Source organism: Lates calcarifer, linkage group LG5 (genome assembly GCF_001640805.2).
Source record: "Lates calcarifer isolate ASB-BC8 linkage group LG5, TLL_Latcal_v3, whole genome shotgun sequence".
NCBI lineage: Eukaryota > Metazoa > Chordata > Actinopteri > Centropomidae > Lates > Lates calcarifer.
Window position 1 is genome coordinate 19,615,694 of NC_066837.1, and position 25,943 is coordinate 19,641,636.

Here is a 25,943-nt window from a genome sequence, read left to right on the forward strand (position 1 = left end):
CACGCAAGCAGGCAGGAGCAGCGTATGCAGAAGAATAAGAAGATTATGCTCCCACTGTGATAGGATGAGGGTTGTTTTGATAACTGTTAACACAGAGTCTTGTTTCCTCTGCCAACGGCAAGAGAGGAGAAAAATATCAAACTGAGGCTGCTGAAGGTAGAGTTATTCAATAAAGGGAGATTTCTCAGAAACAGAGAACCTGAGACAAAACAGTGCAGTGAGTGCACACACAGGCACACAAGCAGACAGGTTTTCCTGGAAAGATCACCTTCTTCTGTCCTCTCACTTTTTGGTAAAATGCTAATCAATGGGAGAAACCTTTCATCCTCAAGGTTTCTGAGGCCATGCCATCTGAGAGGAAAGAATCATGAGCTGGATGCTAACTCACATCTCCTAGGCTGTACAAAAAATGACCTGTATTACAAGATCATTTCGCTGTCAATCCATTTAATATTTATATAAAATGTAATATCTTTATATAAATGTATTTCCATGCTTAAGCGTGGAGGTGTCTCCTTGTCGCTTAGTGCAGCCAGTACCTGTATTTCTCTGTCAGGCTGTAGCCCCAGCTCCTCACAGCAGTCCTTGCAGATCCTCAGGAAGATGTATTCCTTGGTCTTCTCCTCGATCACAGCCTCATAAACGCGCTCTTTGACCCCAGGAGGCGGCTGGCTGCTGATTCCTTCACGGCCCAAGGGCAGCAGAAGAACTGAATTTACCTTGGTCATCACAAGCCGTCCAGCCAGCGTGTCCTGAGGAAAAAAAAAAAAACCCAACACTGCTCAGGAGCGAGCTATCTGACAACTTTGGACTGCAAGTGCAACTAAGAAGCAGATACAGTATTCAACAGAGAAAAGGCAGAAACCAGTGTGACAAATGTGTGCGGCAACTGTTGATGCAACCAGTCCAGTTACCTCAGAAAGTGTTTCAGTGAGTTTGAAGCGTGCAAAGAGCTGTCCATTCTGGGCATACTTGGCTCCAACAGAAATGCCGGTTAGCATAAAGCTGTTAACCAGCTGGAGGTTCACTTTGATGTTAAACCTTGGGAGACAAACATGGACATTTGGTTATGTTGTAGCAAATCTCTTCTAATCTTACAAATCTGCACAAGCAAATATAGCAATCATGATAGTGTCTTGTTACAAGTTATCAATAAACTAGTACCAATATCTCAATATATTTTCTTGTGACTGAGGCAAAGGTGAATTCTTCTTTCCTTCCCAGACATTGTAACTCTGGAACTACTCTGCTTTCTGACAGTTCAGCCTTTTGCCACATATTCATACTCCGGACATTAATATACATTTCTTCTTAAATAAAGGTGATCGGGACTCTCCTTTCAACTACAAAACTGTAAGAATATCCAAGAGGGGAAAATGCTGCTTTTATATGGGATAAAGGGAACTGATGTGATTAGCCATGACAGACACTGGCCCAAGACCAACCCCAGATACACCCACTAAAAATGTATGGAGTTAGGTTTCTCTCTTCTCTTCTCTCTACACACTGCTAAGGTGAATGTAGGACTGATGACAATGAGAGAGATGGTCACTTCAAAGCTAGGCATCACTTTCTGGCAGCTTTGAACATTTATCATTGTAAAGACATACTGCACAACTGTTTCACAGTCTGAACTCAGATTTTTGCAAATGTAAGATCACTTAACTTGAAAAGCAAACATTTTTCTTTTATATGTCTGCCCTTCATATGACAACAACCATTAGCATGAAGCTCATCCATGCACATATTTAGTGGAAAATTGAAGCACTTTTGAGAAAAATATCACTGCAGTTCAAACAGTTTAAGAGTACCTCTCTGGTCTCTGCTGGATCTGAAATGATGAAATAGGAAGCAATATTGGTGTTGAACTCTGATGGATGATTGATGTATGCAGATAAGTTACCACATTCTGTTTTTATTTGCAAACCACTGGTGTTACACAACCAAAGGGACTCTTGAGGCTCCTTGTTATGGTTTTACATCAGCTTTCTGGCTAAACTCTCGGAGAGGGAAACATTTAGACAACAACAGACAGCAAGGCACTGTTGGTTCTCCATGACTCACTCCATGCTCACTTAAGATAATCAGCTGATGCCTCTTGCCCTCCAAGACAAGACTGCCAAATACGAGGATGTGACTCTCAGCAAGCAAGAAATAAATCTAGTCTGAGATCATTCAGAGAGGTATTCTAATGGACATAGTATTTTTAAGTTAGGTTTCATTTAAATGTCTGAAGTAAGCTTCCAGGGATCCACTCTTGATCAGCTGAAACTGAATTGGTCATGAAAAGTATTAGAACCTGGCAGAACATGGATGGTTTAACAGGCAGAGAGATTATTCATATGCACATTGGAAGTGCAGCAGATTAAAAGAGCATTTCACACTGCAAGTAAGAACAGAAAGGGATCCATTATTTAATTCCTTACCAAGTCAAATGACACTGTGAGTCATGAGACAAGATCAAATTAAGTGGAAAGCTGAGACATTTGAAGTGGAGGGGGATGGTCCATCATACTTATTTTACTGAATGTGGGATTAAGCATTTATTGTGATTTCATTTGCAATCAGCACCACGCTGAACCAGTAGAGCAGCAGGTAAGAAATTTTAAAATAAGGCAATAATCCAAGCACTATTTTCCTCACCCACCTCCAAGGAATCATTTTAGACATAAACGACACTAGCACTGTGAGTCAAGCTGTGTGTAAGATACACACTCTCACACACATAGCAAATTCACAATGAAGGTCGAGTCTGACACCTTGTGGTGTGTTGACATCTTGTAACACAAGATATTTACACCAGTCAGCCTCAGACAAGGTCCATATTGGTACATGCATTGTCACAGTGACTATTGATTCTGACTGGCCAGATTACAAATAATCAATACATACTGACCAGTCACTGAAATATTGTGTGACTGTTCAGGTTTTTTAAGTCTGCACAATTGCATTCTAATTTTGAAATCTCTGGGAAAAGCTAGCATGTGGATGGCAAGGCTATGGTTTTAATTAGCATTATACATACTTCATAGGGAGATACACACATATCACATGTGGATGTGACTGTGTGTTTAGATATCATCATCTGGCACAGCAGAAGGAGGAAAATGTTTTTTTAAAAAACACTTGCACATTTATTCTTATTACAGGATCATCATGTATTGGGGTGCCTTAGACATAAATATTAAATAATAAAATTATTAATTAAATATTACACCACAGTTATACCAACCTACCTAAGAGCCTGAACACTGACTTATCACAGATATGTCCACATATAAAAAATTAAAAATAATATTAAGACTGCATATTCTGCTACATATATCTGACCCTTATTTTTCTACATTCAAGTTTAATATATTAATATTAATGTATTAGTTACAATGACTTATTTTCTGATTAAGTTTGGGGCTCAAATTATATTATATTATATTTTATTATATTATAGTATAGCTTTTTGAACTCTCAAATATCAGTGTTGTTTGGGCTTTACTGAATCAGAATTTATCTGAAATTATCTTTGTAATCTGTCTTATTAGCCTAGTGTGAAGAAACCATGAAAACCTGTGTACTCACTTGCTAACTTCCTTATATTGTGCAATCTCCTCTATGTAGAGCAGGTCATGCAGTCGGGCCTGGTAGTTGTCTTTGGTTAGAGTCTTGTCCAGGACTGACTGGGTGAAGAGCTGGTCAGCCGACAGAGGGATCTGATAGCGGGAAAGGAGGCTGCGCTCCAGTTCAGCCATTGTCTCATTTGGACTGAATTCCACAATGGTCTTACAGGACGAGTCCCAGCGCTTTGCAGTGATCAAGAGCTGCTGCCTGGCTGCCATCAAATGTTCTAAGTCTGGAGAGGGGAGGTGAAATCATTAATTGCTGTAACTCCTAATGAGACCACTTTTCATTTACACTTGAAACTTAATCTTTTGAAAATATTTAAAACTTAAAATACCACAAAAAAACATGCAAAAATGCATGTCTACCTAAACATGTCTACAAAACACTATAGATTGTCACCATGCAAAACTGTGATACACAGCATAACTGATGTCTGAATAAATGTTCAAGAACTAAAACATTCACTGATACTTTTTTAATATAATTTTATATACACTGACAAAATTTGTAAAAGGCCTCAAGATGAAATTCTTTCTTTAATATACCTTCAATAGAGGCAGCATCCACCATGATCCGCTGCATCAGCACAGGTTCTGAGCCAAAGTCGAAAACAACAGTCTGTCGGAAGGTGCCAAAGATCTCTGTGCTGAAGCTCACTGCTACCTTATAGACACAGTTGTCCAGGCCATTGTCTGCTGCCACTGTCAGAACAGCAAAAGTTTATTTTAAGTGCATTTAAACCTGCAATCCACTGTAGACAAAACAAAAGAGAGGTGTAACTTCCACATTAATGTAAGTGAAACCGAAGAACAGTTTGCAAAATAAAAACAAAATAAAAGGTGTAGAACAATGACTATCTCATCACTAGAAAAAAACAACATGTGAAAACTCAAAATGCACAGATTAAAATCTGCTGTGAATACATATTTATATATATTTATACAACCTCAAATTTATATTATTCAAGACATTTTACAAACTTTATCTAAAATCTGTATTTACTCTGAACAGGACAAAATATGACCATGGTATTACTATATACAATAATGTATCTCTAGGCACTAATATTATGTCAGGACACTTAAACACAGATTCTCTCTGTTTAACTTTCTCAGTCTTTATAGTGTTTCAGTTAAAAAAAATGTAAACACTCACACCATTCACCACCAGTTAAATTATGCATGATGACAGAAAGTTGTGGAAAGAGGAAGTAATGGCAGGAGAGAAATCCACATCTTTATAAAAACGATGATGTTCTCAAATGTAAGAGAGGAAAAAGTAAAGTCCCCCCCCCCCCAAAAAAAAATCTCATCCCTGGTCACGAAATATGAATATATGACATACATGCTGTTTCCTCTCCTGGAGTCCACTCTTGGCAGCCTTTGGGAACAGCTTGGAGCCTGTCCCCAGCTGACACGCCGGTGATGAAGAAATGTGGCCGGTGGGCATCATAGAGCAAGGCGATGCGGTACAACTTTCTAGCCGGCTAATAAAAGAGAGAGGCACAGTGAGATAATCAGAACATTATGTAATCACATACAATCGTAAACAAAAATGCTTTGTATTATGATCACGAGGTTTGTAGAGACAATATGACCCCATTATTTTGCGTCATGTTGAGACATGATTTGAATAAGACATTTGAACACACTTCATCCTACCTTGCACAACAAGGAGAAGGTCCAGGAGTGGGAGGATTTTTTGGTGGTGACGGTAACAGAGAGGCTGGAGCTGGTTTCTACATTCACTCCTTCTAAACAGTCACTTAGCTAGGAAAAAAAAACACCATTTAGAAAAAGTCGCCTGCCAAAAACTGTTAAGTTCATTGCTGCATAAAGTATAAGTGACTACAACCTTTGAAAACATATGCAACTCATAAGTCAAGAGCCACATTGGGCTTAATAGTGTTAACAAAGGCTTATGAACATGTCTCCCTAAATGTCACCCTGATGATGCTTGCCACCAAATACTGTCTGTCTGCTGTAGTAATTAAAAAAAATATTCAGTCTAATAAATATTTTGAGACTGTCCTGACAGGGATAAGGTCTAATGTGTTATTATTTTAAGTTATAAGTAGAAAAGGGACTATAACAAAACGTTAACAGGAGAACAATGGCATAAAAGTATTAACAGTTAAAGTTTGCATGTGTTTACAAAGGGTTCTCACTGAATTGTAAAAGGGTGTTGGTACTGCCCCTACTAGATTTACAGGGTGAGGGGGTACTGAAGGTTTGGAGAGACTTTTAATAAAAATACAATGCAGTACCATACACACACACACACATTCGTGTTTAGGTGGTCCTGCTAGAAAATTAACCCTTATCCTCACAGTATTTTTGCTGTTTTGCAGAGCCACTTTCGAGCTTGCATGCCCCACAAAGCCACTCACCACTTTCTCTGGGGAAAGGGAGTTCATCCACTTCTCTATTAGGGTCTCCATGTAGTTTTCGGTGAAGTGTTTGCTCTCCTGCTGCTGCTTGAGGCGAATGAGGCGTGACGCATAGCGTTTCTGCCACTCCATCAGCTCCTCCTGCGAGTGGGCTGACGTACACTGGGCCCCGTACCGACACAGACCCTGTTCCAAGTACCTAAGGCAAAGGCAAACAGCATGCTGAAGTGGTGCTAAAACTAGTTGATTAATCAATTATTCAGTGACAATTGCAACTAAGAGTACCAAACATTTGCTAGTTATAACTTCCCAATGAGAATTTGCTGCATTTCTTTGTATAGTAACCCCAATAGTGGTGAAACTGTGCTGCTGGTGCTGAAGTGGGACATACACTAAGGGCTATGAAGGACAACTCAAGAAACTGGGAGTCAGAGGAAGTTCAGGAGACTAGGGTTCAACAGATTTTTTGTTATCTGTCTACATGAATATCCAGGATGCTCTTGTAAAATGATTCCTTTGGACAAATTTACATTTATGGCAGATAAGTACTGTGAGTCATGATTTTACAGCCTTCAATGTAACAGAATACATTACTACTTCCTGACATCTATATTAGTCACTTTACAATCAAATACCTGTATGTTATACAATCACTAACAGTGACTGGCATATTACTTTTCTTCTGCAATATTCAGGATGAGAAATAAATTCTTCACTACTCACACCTGTGTGCAAATTACCAGACAGTTTGTATTACCTTTTACAGAGGGTGTACTCCTCACTGCTGGTGACTCCTCTGGGAGGAGGCCGGAACTGCCAGCCATCTTGAACCTCTGTCAATACACACAGCCAAGTGGTCAATATAACACTGAGCCAAAGCCTCCTAAAACATCATGAAATAGGGTCCAGCCAGCTGATAAACTGTTTAGAATGTGCTTAAGCTGTCAACTAGCCAAGTAAAGACTTTCTAACTATAAATACTGTACTGTACTATCTGCTGTACTTAAATAAATGTGTTTTTTTGGTACCAAGCACAGTGTCATTGCTTTTTTTTTTTTTTTTTTTTTTTTTTTAATAAATCAAGCTGAGAGAAGAAATCAACTCATGCTACAGATTTGCTCACCTTCCTCCTGGTCATCTGTGTATTCTGGCGCCATGTCCCTATTTATAGCCTGACAGAGACAGAGACGGGGTGGGTGCAGAAAGATTATTATTGTAATGTCAACTGCTAACTTAGACACATACAAGAAGTTGGACCACTGGACTTATTACATGCAAATGAGTAATAAATCAACAAAAGCTACAAGCTAGGCAGGGGAGCACAAAATAATTAAGTTAGTGCTGGAATCAGGCCATTAGTCATCTTTATGACTCTTGTCTGCAAGCATTAAACAATCAAAACCACAACCGAAGGGCATGAACATAGTAAGACAGGAAGCAACAGTAAAGTCTACAGCCCCACAACCAGAGACACTTACCTCTATTTCTGAGAGGAGCATTTTTAATCTGGTCAGGTCTTTTGCAACAATGCCATTCTGTGAAAAAGGGAAAATACAACAAAATACTGTAATTTGTTCTTTCAGTTCATGTTTATGACAACTATAAACCCCACTGCTTTAAATTAAACTGTATGCAATCATAGTAGCTGTTATTTCCAGAAATCTGCAGGCAACATTCATATGTATCCCATAAAATCCTGTATCAAAAAGCTACATTATACAATTTTGAATATCTGCATCACACGCGGCAGTGAGAGATGTCGACTGAAAAGTTGTAGTCAGTGTGTAACTGGTATGTATAACACTGCTATGTATAAAATCCATGAAAAAGTGTCTTTCTTTCTGACTGATGCACTCTTATGACTAGCTCAAAAAAATTGAAATGAAGTGTCACTCACTGACTGAATGAAATCTATAAAAAACAGTTGGGAGTTGGGTATGTCCTAATAGCTGTGTATCGAATGACAACACACTTGAATGACACTCACAGGACAGCTAAACTACACTGTGTTTGGAGTGCCAGCACCACAAGGGGCTGAGATAAAGTGGCAAATAAATGAGAAGAATCAAGAGTTCACTACCTCCTCTAGTGTCTCAACTCTGATTTTAAAGTACTTGTCTTGTGTGCCTGAGAAGAGTCAATGGTTTTGCCAAACAGTTTATCAACTTTTGGAGTCAAAACATTGAGACACTACTAAATTTGAGTCCGTGGAAGTATAACTTTGAAAATACAAGGAAAGGGAGGATAAGTTCAGGGAAAACAAAGAAAGGGAAGCTTAAAATGATGTATGAAATGTGGGAGTAAAAAAGAGAAGTGGAAAGATGTTTGTCCAAGTCTCTACAAGAGATGGAGAGAGAGAGAGGGGCGAGAGAGAGAGAGACCTGCCTAGTAAACAGGTTTGTCCTCACTTCCATAAAATGTTGCATGACCTTGAGGCCAAGCTCAACCTCTGAACACGTACTTGTATGTGTATGTGTATGTGTGCGTGTGTGTGTGTGTGTGTCTGTGAGTGTGTGTGACTGTGTGTGTTTGCGTGTGCTGCAGTGGGCAGGAAGTGGTTGAAAACAGGAGAGGAGTGGAACTGGAGGAGGCACCTTGGCAGCAAAATGCGTGTTGATGTATGAAGACAGCAGTTAGGATAAGCAAGGGGAGAGAGAAGTCAGAAAGGAGAAATAGTGGAAAGCAGGGAAAAAAACATACAAAAGTGACCTTCTGAGTGTGTTAACATCCAGAGAGCAACACTAATATAGGCAGAGCAATAGACATTTATGTTCATGTGGCTCTTTTTCAATCCAATAAGTGGTCTTGTAGAGCATTACTCCAAAATTAGGTTGGAACTTTTCATCAATACTTTAGATTTCCTCCACTGCTCACCAAGTGTGGTACAAAACTATTTGGATGAGCCTGCAAACAGTTCTTTTGTTTGTTCTTGAAAAGCCATGTGTTTCTCTCTGTTGGTTTATTTGATAAAACCACAATAATTTTACAAACACATTTTGATGACCGGGGCACACACCTATTGCAAATGATACAGTCGTACAGCAACATGACCTTTAACCATTAAGCACACTGCATTTAAATATTGCTGAATATTGATCTCAGATCACCTTAGAGAAGGAAAGATCTGACTTATATATAACTCTGTATGTGTAGGCTGACCATCAGGATGTGTATATTGTATACATTGTTCATTAACCATACCATTGGCTCTCCATACAAGGCTTTAGAGAGGATGCTGGCCACCTCCTGCAGGCTGCCATCCAACAGCATGGAGCGCAAGCTGGCCTGTAGCGACCCGTCTCCCCTGGCAATCTCTTCTACCAGGACTAGGACAGGACAAAGAACATAGAGGGAACAGGTAGGGAGAGAATTAACTCAGTTCATTCAGTTAGTTTTCTTTCAGTACATGTAATAAGTTGTTTCCAAGTCTTAAAACGGTTTTATGAAAATGTGAAAATTTTACTTTTCTCAGGTTTTGTAGATTTTACTTGAGCTGACAGTCTGTACGTTGTAACACAAATCCATTCTACTAATCAGACTGGGGGGCCCTGCTACATTAGGCTTACCACAGTTTGGTTAACTATGTCAGTTTACCTTTACTGGGACATAATCTTTGACTCTAGACATTACAAAAAATGAAGTTTCAGTCAAACTGAAGTTTGGGTCAGTAATTTGAGTAAACTGAAAATACTGACCCAAACATTTGTTTTGTTAGACTCTGTCTTTCAACTCTGGACTTGAAGCAATGACAGCAACCCAATGAACGCAAAGCAAACAGCTTGAATTCTGCCAAGTAAATGAGCCCAAATTAAAGATCTCTCCTACTACACAGTGACCAAGGTATGTTAAAACGTACTGCCTTTCCTCCTTCCTACACTTTGTTTTTTTTACCTAGTTGTTGACAGACTATACAGTATCAGCAGATGGTTCCAATTTGAATTGCTACTCACCATGTTTGCAATCTTCATCTGCTTCATCATAGTTTTTCTGTTGGCAGAAGGAGAAAAAAAAATAGAAAAGTGGTAGCCATAACAAATGGGAATACTTTGTGTTTGAGGGTCAAAGCTTCACATAAGCTCCAAGAATGGCTATCTTTGCCTCACAGCAGAGTCCCTCACACTATCATTACAGGACTTAAGTAGTTCCCATAATCTTAGGGCTTTAGTAACTGGTGTAATTTTAGTGCTTTGGGAAGATAACATAACAGTACCATGGAGGGAAAAAGTAGAGTTTATTGTTCTCATTTCTAACCTTCTCTTCATGGTAATTTACCCAGTGATTAGAAGTATAACAGTGGATTTAAAGCACATTGATCACCCTACGTCATTTCAATGTTAATGCATTAATTATTTAGGAATAGGGGGAGATTTGTCCTCTATGTGGTGATGGCTATGTGACAATGCAGAGTTCTCCCTTAACAATTATATCATTTTCAAATAAAGTTCTCCATTCCTCCCACCAAAAGAAGAATCCTACAAGTATTCTGCAAACTGGCCCAACTGTGATTCTCTGGTAAAGTGGCACATGCAAAAAAAGGGGTCGCTACAAAGCAAGAGGGGAGGAGGGAAAAGTGTGTGCATGTTGTAGAGAGGAACACAGAATAGCTTTCCTTTCACACAAACAGAATATTACAGTAATCTAAGGCTATTCATATGGAGCTACAAGCACAATGTTCAATTTCATCACGTTAAAAAGCAGGGTGTTTGTTCTCTATATGCAACAAGAAAGACAGACTGACACTTCACAAACAAAACAAAATGTGTTTTATCGCCAAATATTTTCACAGGTGGAGCTGAATCTGGCCCTGAAGTCTTAACACTGATGTTCAGGGTAGATTTGCAGAGTCAATAACCCTTGTGCTGTATGAAAGAATGCAACAGAGACTGCAATTAAAGTTATGCAGATGGGTATAAGTGCAGGTGAGCAATTTAGGACACATAATGCTCATGTTCAAATTTCATCAGCCACTGATGGTCTGCATTAGTATAATAGGGCATGGCCCTGCATGATAAGTGTGAAACGCTTTCCACTGTAATTGTGGCTGGTATCAAGTACTAAGAAAACAACAACAACAACAGTATGTCCTCATGTAAGTTTCTTTCTATTCTGTCTTTGTGACTTTTAAAAGATCAGAATGAGGTGGCAGTTCTCTTGGGTCATTGTTAAAAGTCCCTACACAACTCAGCAGGAATTTCTCTTGAAAACCACGACTCCACATGATTCATCATGACAAGCAGCTAATATTATAATAGAGCTCCAGTTCTAGGCTATGCTGTCCACTTAGTTAACTCATGCCTGCTACCACAACTATCCTCACCAGCTGCAGGAAGGCAGCGATTCGGTAGAGCAGGGCACGGCTGCGGAGGGGTCCGGCTGTGACAAGGGATGGAGGGCTCGGCGGGACAGGGGCACCGGATGATGGGGCTTGGGGTACAAGGACCACTAGGGCGTCCGTGCTGTGGCTGACTGCCGCCTCGTACTCCCGCCTGACTAACGATCTGCTGGCTTCTTCACATGACTTCTCCGCTCTCCTGTCCGCCATGACTCAGGGACAAAACGTCTAGAAGCAGAAAAAGACAAGAGGAAAGACAGTATGAACATCTTTTCTTTAACAGGGTTGGGCAATAGAAAAAATGATCCCTTACTTTTATCTGTTGGCCACTGTCACCTCAATTAAAGTGACAAAATCTGGCTATAGCCAATGTGCTGGGTGAGGGATGGGGGTGCTTGTCATGTCTACAAAGGTGCAGTACAGCATTGGAATAGAAACCCTTTAAATGTAAGACATATCCATGTTAACATGTTGCAACAATGATTGCTGTGACAGACTAAGAACTGAAAGGTATATCCATTCTTAGACACTGCTTAATTTGGTTGTATTAAAAAATATATTTAAATGCAACACAACCAGAACTTGTCAAACTGAACTGTCATGTTTGTGAATTGTTCACACTAAGAATGTCCTGACAAATTAAATTAGCATTTTAAAGACATGAGAACCAGTTAATTAAATGGTTAAGAACATAGTGTACAGATTCAAATCCTACACTTGCCCAATACTTATTTCTAACATGCAGTGTTGCAAGAAAGTGGTCCCACAAAAAAAAACAACAACAGTAGCCAGCAGTTTCAAGATATGAACTCTGACATAGTGACACTGTGTTTGTCTTTTTACCTCCATTTCAGCAAAATTGTGCAGGTGCTCCCCGTCTCATAAACTGGTTAAAAACTAAAAAATTTCCCCGCAACAGTAAAAGACTGACACTACTCTTACTGTACTACATTCTAGGACTGTGTACTACTGAAAGCCAAACACTAGCCAATTATATGGAACATTCCTCTTCATCACTCTAAAATTTTCCCAAACCTCCCTCCTCTGTCCATGGCAGTGCGTATCAAGACAGTTTGTTTCTTGTTACCTCAAGCATGCCCACGCGCTCTATGTTAGGTTGTAGTCTGAGAGAACATATGCAAATAGGTCAAATCTACTGACCATCACACTGACTATTTGTAAGTGCTTATCAGGTTATACAATCTGAGAAGATAAAACAAACAGTACTCCCACACACACACACACACACACACACACACCACACACACACACACACACAACACACACACACACACACACGGTGAAGCACATCCTAATTTGTTTGCTTCACTTTCCAACTAGGCCTTGACATTTACCAATTTTCTGCAATGATATTTGCATTTTAATAAAGCTTGATTGTGAAAAACACTTTTAGAAAATTTTAAGCTATGACTGACTGTAAAAAGATATTTTGCCTATGTCTGGCTGTTTTTAAAACCTCTTAACACAAGACCACTCAGTTCAAAACTTTACATAATAATAATAATATTGATACATCTGGTCACCTTTTCTCTATGTAACATGTCAAAATTTCAACCTCAATAGGTATCAAAAACAATACTAACACAATTCAATATTGTGCCATTAATAATTTAAAATCTAAAACCAAGCACTTAACTAGCTAAAGATAAAAATATTTGATTGTGCCAAGTGTCTCAGATGTGAACATGCAGCTTTTCTCTGTGTTATATCTTTGTGAATTAAATATCTTGGGGCTTTAGACTGACTGGGGCAAAACAAGAAATATGAAGACTTTATCTAGGGAACAGTCTATAATGTGGATGTCTGCTCACCAAGACTCATGTCCTCAGGTGGTTGATCTGTGTCACAGATCAAGAGAGGATGAGGCTCCCAAACAGTGGTGCCCACATAACTTATATTCTGTGCCTCTGCTCACATGTGTACATTAAAATACATCTACAGGAAAAGCAGTGGTCATATGAAAAGCCTACAGCATTGTGTGAGACATACTTCTTTTTATCATCTCAAGCTCTAAAGCCATCAACAATGGAGTCAACTGTCTGGCGTCATCTGACTGCTTAGACTAACAGTATTATCATAATTGATAAAAGCAGAATATAAAGGGCTTTAGTGCGGCTAGATGCTGTGATGTGCTGGACAGCATGCATAAAGAAATGGGTGTGCTGTGACACCTCACAGCCACAGAGCCCAACGGTCAACATTAACTGTGTGCCAAAGGAAATACATGCCAATATACTGAATCTCAACTTTGTACTGTAATTCAGAGCATATGCTTTAGGCTCTACACTGCAGCCATAGTTAAGATAATGGATCAACCTTTTTAAGGCAAACAGCTCAAAAACATTGTGTACAGCCTGATGAATTACAGATTATTATTTAATATGGGGCGTGTGTGTCCATTGCCTTCATCAGTGGTATTAATTCTTAATGCTTTCCTCTTGAAAATACGTATTAAGTTTTATGTATCTGACACAACGCTTGCAAAAGCATAAATATGGGTAAATGCAGTGGGCCATGTACTTATATTGCACCTAATGTCCACTTCTTTTAATTACAGTGGCGTGTGAGTGATTTTTTTTTTCCAGCTGCACCATTCTAGGATTTAAAGGAATAGATATATCTCATAAATTTACATCTAAGCGCACATTGATATTAAAGTGTAACAAGGAATAGTCTTTGGTTCGGTATGGAGGAGGAGGCTGCGTGTGGTTGTAGGTAGTGGTGGGAGGATACAACATCTGGCTACCTTCCTGTATATTTGAGTATAACTAGTACAAGGCACTAAATTTAATTCTTAGAAAACCATGTGAGTGTCATGTGATTTAAAGTCAACATACTTCCATTATATTTTAAATAATCTCTAAGGAAAATTAAGAGATGCAACATGTCTGAGAATTACCATCCAATAACCATAATTACTTCTACTCTATGAAAGGACTACAAATTATTTTGAAGCTTATATTTAAGATTTTAATTCACCATACCACAGCAATCATATACGTAACAAAAAGCAACGTATATCCTCAAGTGTTAAATAAGTAGCATCGTCATCTGGTCAGGTCCTGCAGTAGCGTTTAATAGCTGGGAAGAGAAAGCCAAGCAGTCTCTGCCCCATGTCAACCCCTCGTTAGAAGCAGGATAATGAAGACTGGCCCGATAATATTTATTAACCAAAATGCATACTGGACTTGAAAATGTGTTAACCTACAGTTGATACAAGTTTACTGTATAATGCCCACCCCTAGTCTATATGGCCCTAGCAGCATCTCATTCATGATTTGCCAAGCAACAAAAAAGCAGCAGGGCTACAACATGAGAATCTAAACCTCAGTCTGGGATTACAAAAAGCAGCTTGCCCTCCTCCACATCAACCAGCACAGATCAGGATAGAGAAGGTACACCGTGACCTGCTGAGGTACACCAAGGCTACAAATGCTCAACCTTGGCCAATCGCCTAGTAACTTTTGGTCATGTTTCTGCCTCACTGGTTTCACCATTGGTGCTGCAGCTTATCTCAGGGAAGCAGAGAAAGAGCCTTTATCACAAAAATGCTGCCCCAAAAGCTCCATTATGGTTATTATTTGTAAAGATGGTTGGCAAAACAAACTTTAGGTTGCTAATTAAAATTCCACAACAATTAGCTGATGCTGAATTTCCATTCTTGCATTCACCACAGCCTGGAATTCAGCTTTTGATAATGACTGGCTCGAAAGGGAGGAATAGTCAAACTGTGGCCCAGTAATTCTGCACATATTTGTGACAGCTAGTCCTTGAAAGTAAGACAGCAGACAACTACTGAATGTTAAAGCTGCACTAAAAGTATGATGGAAAACATCAAACAACAGATAATCTCACATTCTGGAAGAAAACTGGCTTTACATGGAAGAACATTAATTGGAGATTTTATGTCTATGTAAAGGGGGGCGGGACACACAACATCACCTGTTTTGGGTTAATTTTGTAATAAATAGCACATTAACCTTGCAGTAAATGTTTTAGATAGTTACTTCTTGAGTACCCAGCAACAGGCAACTATGCTAGTAACAGCTGCTCTAGCCCAACTGGCACTGCCTCTGAGTCAGTCTGTTCCTGTCTCTTAGGACTACAACATACAGACAAATTCTTTAGCTAATGTACAGTACATGTTACACAAATGACACAGACTCAGTCTGAAGTTAGTGGTGATGTATAGCATCTATTTTAAATTTTCACTGCTTTGACTCCACCCAGAATAAACGTAAATGCAAAACAATGCAATATTTTTTCCCTCACATCCAAGGTTGCTGAAGACAGCATACCCATCTCCTCAGACAGAAACTACATGAGTCTGAACAAACTCAGCATGAACAAACTGAGAATGGTGTATGGCCTAAGCAGTTAACACACTGTACATTCATGTACAGTAAAAAAATATTACATCTCTGTTGTTCTCCATAATCTCATCTTTTCTACAAGAAAGAAAGAAAGGGAAATGTTCCTGACTTCACTTCCTCTAAAACATTCAAACGTTCCGATCAAGAGCAACATTACATCATATGAGAAGGCTTTATGACAATGTATCCTTTTACACTAGGCACTGAGAATTGGCCAGACATAATAACATAGGCAATACCATAATAACATGTGGTGCATCTTAAACATCTTTAGCACATTAAGCAAGAAACACTGGTCAAGAGCCTGTTCCTACAAGATGGGTTCAGGTGCATGCAGAGAACCTGAAACATATGCATGGTGTAAAGAGGCAGTCATCTTATTATTGTCACATTATTGTCATAGTGGCAATACAAGACATTCTCTAGTGTCTCTATTTTACAGTATCGAGGGATGACATAAAATCACCATAATATGGTTGCAAAATGATGTAAAGTGTGTGTTGTAAGCACAACAAGGGTTGAGATTAATTTAGAAGTTACCTGGGCTAAAAGACGAGGTCTGCTGCAGGGAAGTGGAAAGTAGGGTTGTGGATGAAACCATAGAACTGACCTTAAGGCAATATTTACTCCAATAAAGAGGGGTTACTTCAAAACCTATGCAGCGTTTCACACTCCTATTTTGCTACCTAGTGTTAGTGCTGGCAAGAAAGTCACTTCATAGGGACAACAACAACTAGTTTGGCGGGATACAGTAGGTGGACACCTGCCCTGTTATTTGGTCCAGTGGTGGGATCCTACTAAAGTGAAGACAGCTTCGTCTGCAGTACAGTGTAACATTTAATTTTTAGCAGAGGATAGCTGTAAGAGAACATCGCCTGCTTTTATCCTGACATAACGTTATTTAGCTCGGCAGTATCGTTGGCAGCAATGTCGAGAAAACACGGCTAAAAAAACTTAAATATTCCTTTGAGCCCAATTATTAGACATGATGAGAGCATACACTATTAAACACAAACACTGGAAATGACTTGTTTCGTGTCTGTGCAGGTAGTTATAGCTGTTGTTTGTGTGGTAAACTTGTCATGACTGTTGCAAGTCAGAGCGATGACGGCAGCGCTACAAAGCCCTGAAAAATGTCCCCACAGTGTAGGTTAACTTAACGTTCACGTTTGCACAGGGTAAACAGTGTTGCCACACTAACCAGGGTATGCGTAGCTAACTGTTAGCTTGCTAGCCAAAACACGGCCTTTCTTGGCACCAAACTGGCAAGCTCACAACAAGAATAGCTGGCTGGTTTGTTAACGCTAGCAAGCTAGCTAGCTAGGTTCGCCGAAACAAAACGGGTTCGGGCCTGTAATTTTGCCACGGTATTTAGGCGCATATAATTGATATGACATCGTGTTGTTATCCGTGCATGAACTCGAAGCATTCATCATTATCCTAATGATTTATGAAGGGGATTCGTGTCGGTGGCTTTACGATGAAAAAGACAACTGAAAGGGCTGAAAATGGGAAGTCAACACTTACCTAGCTTTACTTTCTACGCCATCTTGGATCCACTTGTCAGACCATCGCAAAGCATAGTGGGATGTACTGATCTGAAGGTTGAGAGGACTGGTTGTGTGTGTATGTGTGTGTGCGTGTGTGTGTGCGTGCGTGCGTGCATGTGAAACCATCCTTGTGAGTATATTTTGTTTGTTCTTACAACTTCTAAGGTTGTTTGAGGGTTAAGACGTGGTTCTAGGGTTAATGGTAGAATAAGGCTAGGGTTAGGGTTAGGCATTTATTTGTGATGGTTAAGGTTAGGGTAAGGGGCTAGGGAATGCATTCTGTCAGGAAGTGTCTTCACAATTATAGTAAGATCAACTTGCATGTGTGTGACATAAAATCACTATTTACTACTTACTACATCCTAATGAAACTGCTCTTGAATTTATGAAAAAAAGAAAACTGCCTATATTCTCTATAAAAGGGCCAATAAAAATAACCTAATATGTACTTACTAACTGGTTTATTTCAACAAAAGGCAGAAAACTGTGAATTTCCCATTTTGCACCGAACATGCTCTTGCCACATAACGACTTAACTGGCTTACTGGCATGAGAACTAAAAAGAGAGACAATAACCCTAAAGCTGAGGTCAAACCTTATCGAACAAACAAAGGGAATGATGAATGATGCTTTTGTCATCAGGGGATTCACATTCATTGAACCCTTTTCAAACTGTGTGTGTGATGCCAGTAGTTGCAGTATGAGTTTGTCTGTTGAAGAGTTTCTGGTAGGGCCTGTCAAGTGCAGAGGCTGACATCATTGAAAATGGTCCATGCATTTTCATAGAAAGCAGCAAAACAACTTAACAGTATAGCTTATTAGCTGATCGGTATGTGAGAACTGACAGAGTTACGAATAATTTGAAGAAATTTTTAAAGTACCAGTTTAAATGCCTCTCATAGTGTATTTGACGTCACCCACCTTAGCTTAAACTCATTCAAATGCATCATAGACCTTTTTCACAGTAGAAATTTTGACCTTTAATATTACAAAAAGCCCAAGTGCCAACTGGCCTCCTAATTGGAATACAGACATTGTTGAGGGTATTAATTACACTTGTCTTTGAACAGTCAAAATGAAGTCTGAAAAAACTGATAAAAAGCAGGTTTAATCACATTTCTAGCTAAAAGCATGTGGAGGTCACTGAGCACCAACATCCTCTTTAAGATGATTTTTACAGCATTTTTGCCTTAATTTGATACATTCTGAAAGAAAATGTCAGAAAACATGGGGAGAGAAGGAGGTGGCATACAATAACAATTCCTGGCTGGACTCAAACAAGGGACATTGTGTTTCAGACCTTCACCACCGATTAAGTGGCAAAAAAGTCAGTGAAAAAAAACTAGAAAGTGAGGAAAACTAAGTTAATATTATTGCTCACCAATTACAACAGTAAGCAGAGATTATTCAGATTTTTCCTTTAATTTGTCACCAGTCTGTAGGTGTTGGTCAAAGTGTCCTATAGAGTGCTCACTCTAATTCCACTAGCCTGTGTTGACACAACTAATTAACTGTCTTTTAACTGAATTAGCTGCAAACCTTTATGCCAATTTAAAATAGTACAATAGCTTCTCTACAGATGCAATATGTGTAGTGTCTGACTATTTTACAATAAATCAAGCATTACAGTTTGTGCTGCGTATTAACCTTTGAGGCAGAAACTTGAACAACAGGAGTATTTCTGTGGTAGATGGAGAAATCTGAAAGAGTTCAACAAAGAAATATCTAAGGCAAACAGATCATGTCTCCTCTTTTCAGTAATTTTTGCTGTTTGTCTGTTGTCCTGGCACCAGAATAAAAATGAAACACTACATTAAGTGGACAAAAAAAAAATAAAATAAAAAATTATTACTCATGAGAAATGGGTTTCTTTTCCATATCAGTCGGGAACATTACAGTAACATATGTGTAACATATGTCACAATCAGTAACAGCAGACAAGAAGTGTTAATTTATTTCTATTAACTAAATTTTGATTATTATTGATGAATTAAATTGTATTGAATTGAACATCTGCAGACTAAACAAAGCCTGATTCACCATATCAGCTGTCTCTCATTTATTTAGAATATAGTGAATGATGTGTTGCAGTCATGTTTACACAAACCTTAACATTGATTTTGTATATAACAGTTAGTATATAACAGGCTAAAAATAAAATCTACATACAGTGGTTAACCAAACATGAGGGGTTTATTGTTTACAGTGTTAAGTATACATTTAAAACCGATTTCAGCCAAGTTTTCATACAGCAACAAATGCTAAACTATTGTATATATTCTCTCAAATTGCAGAGAAATATATCTGAAGATCCAGTCTTTGCTGACACTGACAGAAGAATGCAAAGAGGAGAGATGCTCATGTGTTTATTGTCAATGTTTTACCAGACAGTAAAAAAATGAACAAAGTTGGGATGCTGTGTATGTGCTGCAGATTTTTCTCCAATTATATGACATTGGAATAATGCTCCATCCACAGTCTGCCAATATACTGTATATTCAAAAACATTCCCACAGAGGGGAAAACAACAAACAGACCAAAACAAAAAAATAACACACTGTTCTTGTTTCACTGCAGGTTGTGGATCATCTCCTCCTTGGCAATAAGATGCGTGGTCTTGTTGACCAGAGACATGAGAGAGTTGAGTTTGTGTGACCAGTCGTTGAGCAGGTCGTTGGGGTCTTTGGGCCTCTGAAAGTTGATGATGCCTGCCAGCCGGTCGACCTTGGCATAGATGGTCTTGTTTACAACTAGGCTGGAGAGGAACTCCTCAGATTCCTGAAAAAAATATTTGAGCAGACAATTTAGGTCCAAATCCTGAGAATTAGTTTCCATACTAAACAATAGCACCTCTGCAACTCACACTGGCTGAATTAAGATATTTTTCAAAGTTAAAAAAAAAAAAAAAAACACCCACAGATACATGGCACTTGCACGCATTTTAGTACAGCCATGACCTGATCCAACAGAAAATGTGTTTGTTCTGTGCTTTTAGCATGAGCTTAAGATTGCATGAGCTACTTAGTTAAACTGTTGCTTACGTCAATGGAGAGGTCGAGGAGTCCAGCCATCCTTTTCATTGTGATTCTGGTGTAATATTTGGCCATTATTCTGATGTTCTGTGGGGAATGGGGAGAATTACATTAATATGAACATCTACAGCAGAATATCAGCATAAATATATTAAGGTTAGAACAGGGGAGCTTTCAGGTCACATCAACACCTACAGTTGAAAAAAATATTCATGAGTGAAATTCAACCATCCATTACCAATCTAACTTGAGTGTACTTTAATATTGCACATACCAGTCTGACAGTATAACCACTGCATCTGCACAGAGCTTCATTATCACCTCCATCATTTTCCCCATGTTGACTGCACTGCCCTTCTATTGCTCTCCTGTAATTTCATTCAATTTATTCCAATCTGAATTCACATCCACTTGGATTGAGATGAATCAATCTTCTGGGTATCAAAATAGCACATTGACCTTGTGGCACTACATGTCAATGCTTGGAGGGGCACGGCATAATGTAGCAGTACTGTTTTAAATATGACTTCCTTTCATAGGATTCCCTCACTATTCTCTGCATATTTCCCATTCACATTTTAAAAAATGACCATTTCACAGCACCTAGAACAAATTCCAAAACCAATATTTGTCAACTGAATGGTTTGGATAGCTACAAGAAAGTGTGTACTCTCTTTAAAAAATGTATTATTTTCATTAATATGGCCTCTGTATGTTTCAGCTCCAAGTGAAAAGACCAGACTCTTGACTGCGACTTACATGTTCCACCACTCTGTTCTTCAGGTCCTTCCACCTTTTCTCCCCCTCCTCTGAATAAGAGAAGACGTCTGTGGCGGGGCTGTCGGGCGAGCCCTCTCTCAGCTCCTTCCCATAATCCTCCACCAGGGAGGCCCAGCGCATCAGCTCCATAGTGGTGAACTGTTTCAGAAGGTCCCTGGGAATGGAAGGAAGAATATGGTGAAAAATTCCCTGGTGTTCACAGCTTGCTACAGAGGGTATGCACGCAATAATTTGTTGCAGTTGCTATGGTCATGTCCCTGAGTGGTAAACACACACACAAACATACAATTTTAATTTGCTGGTCATGCTTTAAAATCTTCAGCCCACTGCTTGGCTGTTGTGTCAGCATGTACAGATGCCCTCTACTCTTCCAAAATCTGCATTTGTCTTACTAATGTAAATTCTTCTTCTCTATTAAAGAATCACATTATTTCTGTGGCTTATTAAATTAAGCCAAGGAGCACAAAGTATGTCTTACTTGTATTTGGGGATTTCTTCCAGTTTCTTGTCCTGCACTGATTCTGTGCACAAGGTCTGACTGCTCATTATCATAAGGGGAAAGAATCACATACAGCACCACACTCTTCAGGGCCTGAAACACAAATAGATTAATTCATTTTCTGGCGACACTCGACAGGTAACAAGCAAAATAAAGTTTTGAAGCAGATATATGGTTGTTTTTATTGTTATCAGTGAGTTACTGTAATTTCAAAAATGTTTCCTCTGCAGCCATGGTACTGAAAATAAGGACAAAAACAGTGACCTATGATAATTTACTTTAACTGTATTCTGCATACAGAGAAAGCCTGTGTACCTGTTGCCACTTGCTGCTGTCCTCCAAGATGCAGGGGGTGTCATAAATGGCCCGGTAGTGTTTGCAGATTGACAGGTAGGAGCCCTCATGCTGGTCCACCTGAATCATCAGGTTGTAGTACTTCAGCTTCGACTCCTAAAATGTCCCAAGGCACAAAAGGGAAGAATTAGTGTTGAGTTACATGAGCCTATTCAGCTCAGACCCACCAAGGACAAAAGCCACTTCCAAAACCCTGGTGCAAAAATGAATATGCAGGCAAGTCACCAAATGCTTTTCAAACTGTTGTTAAGTCAATGCAAGTGAACACTGCAATATTTTGTAATGTTTAACTCCAGGCCTCTCTCTCACCTCGGTGCCCTCCTCTTGGAAGAATTTGGTGTTTATCTTCTTGCTGATGATCTGGGTGCGAATGTAATCCTTGACAGCAATGCAAAGCCTCATCTGTTCCAAGATAAACTCCACCTTCTCCTTTTTCTCCATGGAGCCATATGTCTCCACCTGAGCCAGAAAGAATAAATATTCTCAGCACTTAGTATATATCAGGCTGAGAAACCTCTCCATTTGTTTAGTTTGTGTGTTTTTCCCCTAGATAAATGTGATAATAAAAAATATCAGCATAGCTAAATCACTGTCACCCAAGAATCCAATTATCACATTTGTCTTTGAATAACGTTAAGTTATTCAAACATAAATGTGTCAACAAAATGTGTCCCCTTTTGTTCCCACAACTAATTTAAGAGTTTTTATCACCTTAAAAAGGAGTCTCTTACCTGCAGTTCTTGGAGAATGGAAGCAGCCTCTTTCACCTCTCCACTCTGCTCCTTAATACTGGCCAAGGTCTTTGTCAGCCTGGCACGCTCAATCTCTACATAGATCTGTGAGGAGGACATGCCCCGTATATTAGAAAGGAGGAGGGGACTTATGTATTGAGCAGAATGGTCACCTTTTCTTCTCCACAACTGTTCCCTAATGTACCTGACCACATTTAATTCAGTGGGGGTGGTGCAGTTCAAATCCACACAAACTTCATTTTGTCTCTAGTGGACAGTTCTGTATTAAAACACACACAAACACATTTCATACCTTGCCAGCAGTGACAGTGCGAAGTGTGTCGATGAGTCGCAGCTTGATGGTCAGATCGGTCATAGCGTCCACATACTTGTAACATTCTTGTACCATTTTGGCAACAGCCTGATAAGACAGCGAGCACAACACAAATTAGATGTAGGTGTCACTAATGAGAGCCTGACAAAAAATGACTGTAGCAAACCATCTCTGAGGTCCTGTGCATTTAGTTTTTGGTCATAGATACTTTCCTAAATTTTCAAACGTTTATTTGCCAGTCACTGGAAATTGTTTAGTGGAATCCAAGTAAAAATGTAAAGTGGAACATTGTAGACAAGAATTAACTCTATCTTGACTAAAAATAACGGTTTTCATTCTTGGAATGATATGAAAACATGGGACTGGGAATGTAATTGGTTACAAATCAGGGATAAAGAAGAACCTTACCTGTTTGAGCTGACTCCTCCTTTTTGTAAGCAACATGATGTTTTCATTCAAGGCATCCCAGTCCTTGGCTTCATAACACATCTGAACCACAGCCACAAGTATTCTGGAGGTCGACACCATGTCTGATGCCTGAGCAAGGGTTGAGGGCAGAGAAATAAACATTCAGACAGAAAATACCCACAAAAAAGGGGCAGCACAGTGGTGCAGTGGTTAGCTGTCAGTGGTTGCACTGTCGCCTCACAGCAAAAAGGTTTCAACGGTTCGACTGGGGCTTTTCTGTGTGGAGTTTTCACGTTCTCCCTGTGCCTGTGTGGGTTTTTTTCCTTGTACTCTGGCTTCCTCACACAGTTCAGAGACAAGAGTGAATGTGAGTGTAAATGGTCGTTAGTCTTATATGTCAGCACTGTGATAGATTAATGATCTGTCCAGGGTATACCCCGCCTCTCACTCAATGGCAGCTGGGATTGGCTCCAGCCCCAGTCCAGCCCAGACGGGCTCAGAAATAATGTCAAATCATATAGAGAAGTGTCACTGTATATATATCATTTTCATTTGGGGCTCAACGTGCACAGCTAAACGAAGGGAGAGTAAACAAAATGTACTGATACGGCACAACGCCACATATATACAATACGCTGACTTACTGTTCTAGTTTGTTTCTCCAATGACAACAAGCTCTCGATGGCCTCCTGCAGCTTGCCCTCCTACAGCAGAATAACACACAAACTCAGCGTCAGTTACACTCATAGCTAACATAAATGACAAAAGTTAACTTCTTCCATTGCACAGTAAGGCACTTCGTGTGGTTAGCTAGTTAGCTTCAATGCCAATGACTAGGCTGCTAGCATGCTAGCGAGCTTCGTAACAACAACAAATGTGTATGTGGTAATAAAAGAGCAAAAGAAATAGGTGGAGGTTAAAAATAAGTCTACATTTAAGATTTTTTTTACTCAATATATTGGTTATGTGAGAATTCCGGGTGGTGCTAAAGCAAGTGTGTGTGTTAGCTCGGATGCTAACACACTGATCCTGATAGACCATGACTCAGCCGGCGCTGGCCTATTTCACTCTCTGCTTACTTTAGCCATTTTCTCGCATTCCGGGAGACGCTGGTCTACAGTTGAACTGTAGTCGATCTCCATCTTCACAATCCTGCCATCGGACCTTTCAGATCGCTCCTCGGACATGGTTGCGGTGTACGGGTAAAGATAATGTACGGGGCTTTTCTTCCCTCACGACCAAACTCAGCCAAGCAGTATTTTGCTTGTCAAATGAACGGAACGGGACACTTGGCCAATCAGAGGAGAGAGCCAAATAGCTGTCTGGGGCGCCTGAAGGACCAATGAGGACCAGTGTCATAGACCTAAAATTGTGTAGAGTGGATTTAAGTTATCCGTATTTAAATGTTCATATTATATGGGAATATTATAGTTAAAGCACGCAAACTATGAGATGATGAAGAATGGTGATGCATTTATGATTTTACAAGAGTTCGTTAGACTGCATTACTATATTTCATGTCCTAAATGCCCTGTAATGATACAAGTATTTCAGTAATGACAGGTTTGAGACACTGCACAATTTGAATATGTATGAACAAGTGGATTTGAAATTGTAAACATCCAGTTTAATATAGTTTAATATTATCTCTAAGTCTTCACAGCTGGACTTAGTAGTGATTGGCACCTCTCTCTGGGGAGCTACTTTAATCCATCTATCAGGCGTCATTTTAATTTGGTGGAGGTGCTATCTGACAATCAGGCTTTAGTACCAAGTATGAAAAAAATCCTTTAAAAATTCAGTGCATAACAGAATGAATTCGAAAATGACCTGAAAATGACAAGAGGCACCTTATTTTTCAATCTTCAAGTGGGAGATGGTATTGTTTTCAACATAATTACAAGCAAATACAATGACAAGTTAAAATAAAAGAAGTAAGAATGAAGAAAGAAATGAGAAAAATGCAAATAGAGGCAAACACAGAGAAAAGACAGACAAATTTAAGAGTGTGTTATGTCTGCAACAACATAGGGAACTCCAGCTAGGGAATTCACAGATTTGGACTGACGGTCCACAATGACTTTTCCTGCCCATGAACTCATAACAAGGAAAAAGACACACAAATTCAGCCACTGGAGCGAAATGTGCTGTCACTTTAACACAGTTTTACATTCCATTTTAATTTCATCTAAGTTATTATGATGATGGAGGAAAGCACCATCAATAAAAATAATCAGGATGACAGTAAAAACAAAAGAAATCTAAAGTGTAACACTTGCACTTGCACATAAAATGAGGAGTGTAATGAATGAAGAACTTTGTGAATGGACCTGAGCATATGAATGGACACAGAGTGTAATGATTATAGTCCACCAGTAGGTGTCCCTTTAACGTCTGCATTGTGCATTCCTGTCTTCACACAGTTCACTGCTTTGAAGCCTCCAGTGCCCCTGTAAATCAAGCTAATGTGGGTCAGTGATTTTCCTGCTCGTGGCAGAGAAAGCCCCTAAGCCCTGAGCTAA

General features: G+C 39.4%; 2 protein-coding genes across 2 annotated transcripts in view; both read right to left on the minus strand.

The window, feature by feature from the left end:
• helz (helicase with zinc finger) overlaps positions 1-17,387 on the minus strand; it is a 52,439-nt gene extending 35,052 nt beyond the window's left edge. The window contains 14 exon segments of the mRNA XM_051070714.1: positions 540-752; positions 915-1,041; positions 3,577-3,847; positions 4,164-4,319; positions 4,963-5,104; positions 5,280-5,387; positions 6,008-6,206; positions 6,765-6,840; positions 7,131-7,179; positions 7,486-7,542; positions 9,209-9,333; positions 9,958-9,994; positions 11,325-11,567; positions 17,261-17,387. Coding sequence (XP_050926671.1) covers positions 540-752; positions 915-1,041; positions 3,577-3,847; positions 4,164-4,319; positions 4,963-5,104; positions 5,280-5,387; positions 6,008-6,206; positions 6,765-6,840; positions 7,131-7,179; positions 7,486-7,542; positions 9,209-9,333; positions 9,958-9,994; positions 11,325-11,549 — 1,785 coding nt within the window. The 5' untranslated portion in view covers positions 11,550-11,567; positions 17,261-17,387.
• Positions 17,388-19,457: 2,070 nt separating this feature from the next.
• psmd12 (proteasome 26S subunit, non-ATPase 12) lies at positions 19,458-24,712 on the minus strand. The gene is given in 12 exon segments (XM_018664929.2): positions 19,458-20,061; positions 20,325-20,402; positions 21,075-21,249; positions 21,574-21,605; positions 21,607-21,687; positions 21,910-22,044; positions 22,258-22,407; positions 22,680-22,784; positions 22,993-23,100; positions 23,422-23,550; positions 24,066-24,125; positions 24,501-24,712. Coding segments are annotated over 12 exon segments (1,371 nt in total). The 5' UTR covers positions 24,609-24,712; the 3' UTR covers positions 19,458-19,851.
• Positions 24,713-25,943: the final 1,231 nt, after the last annotated feature.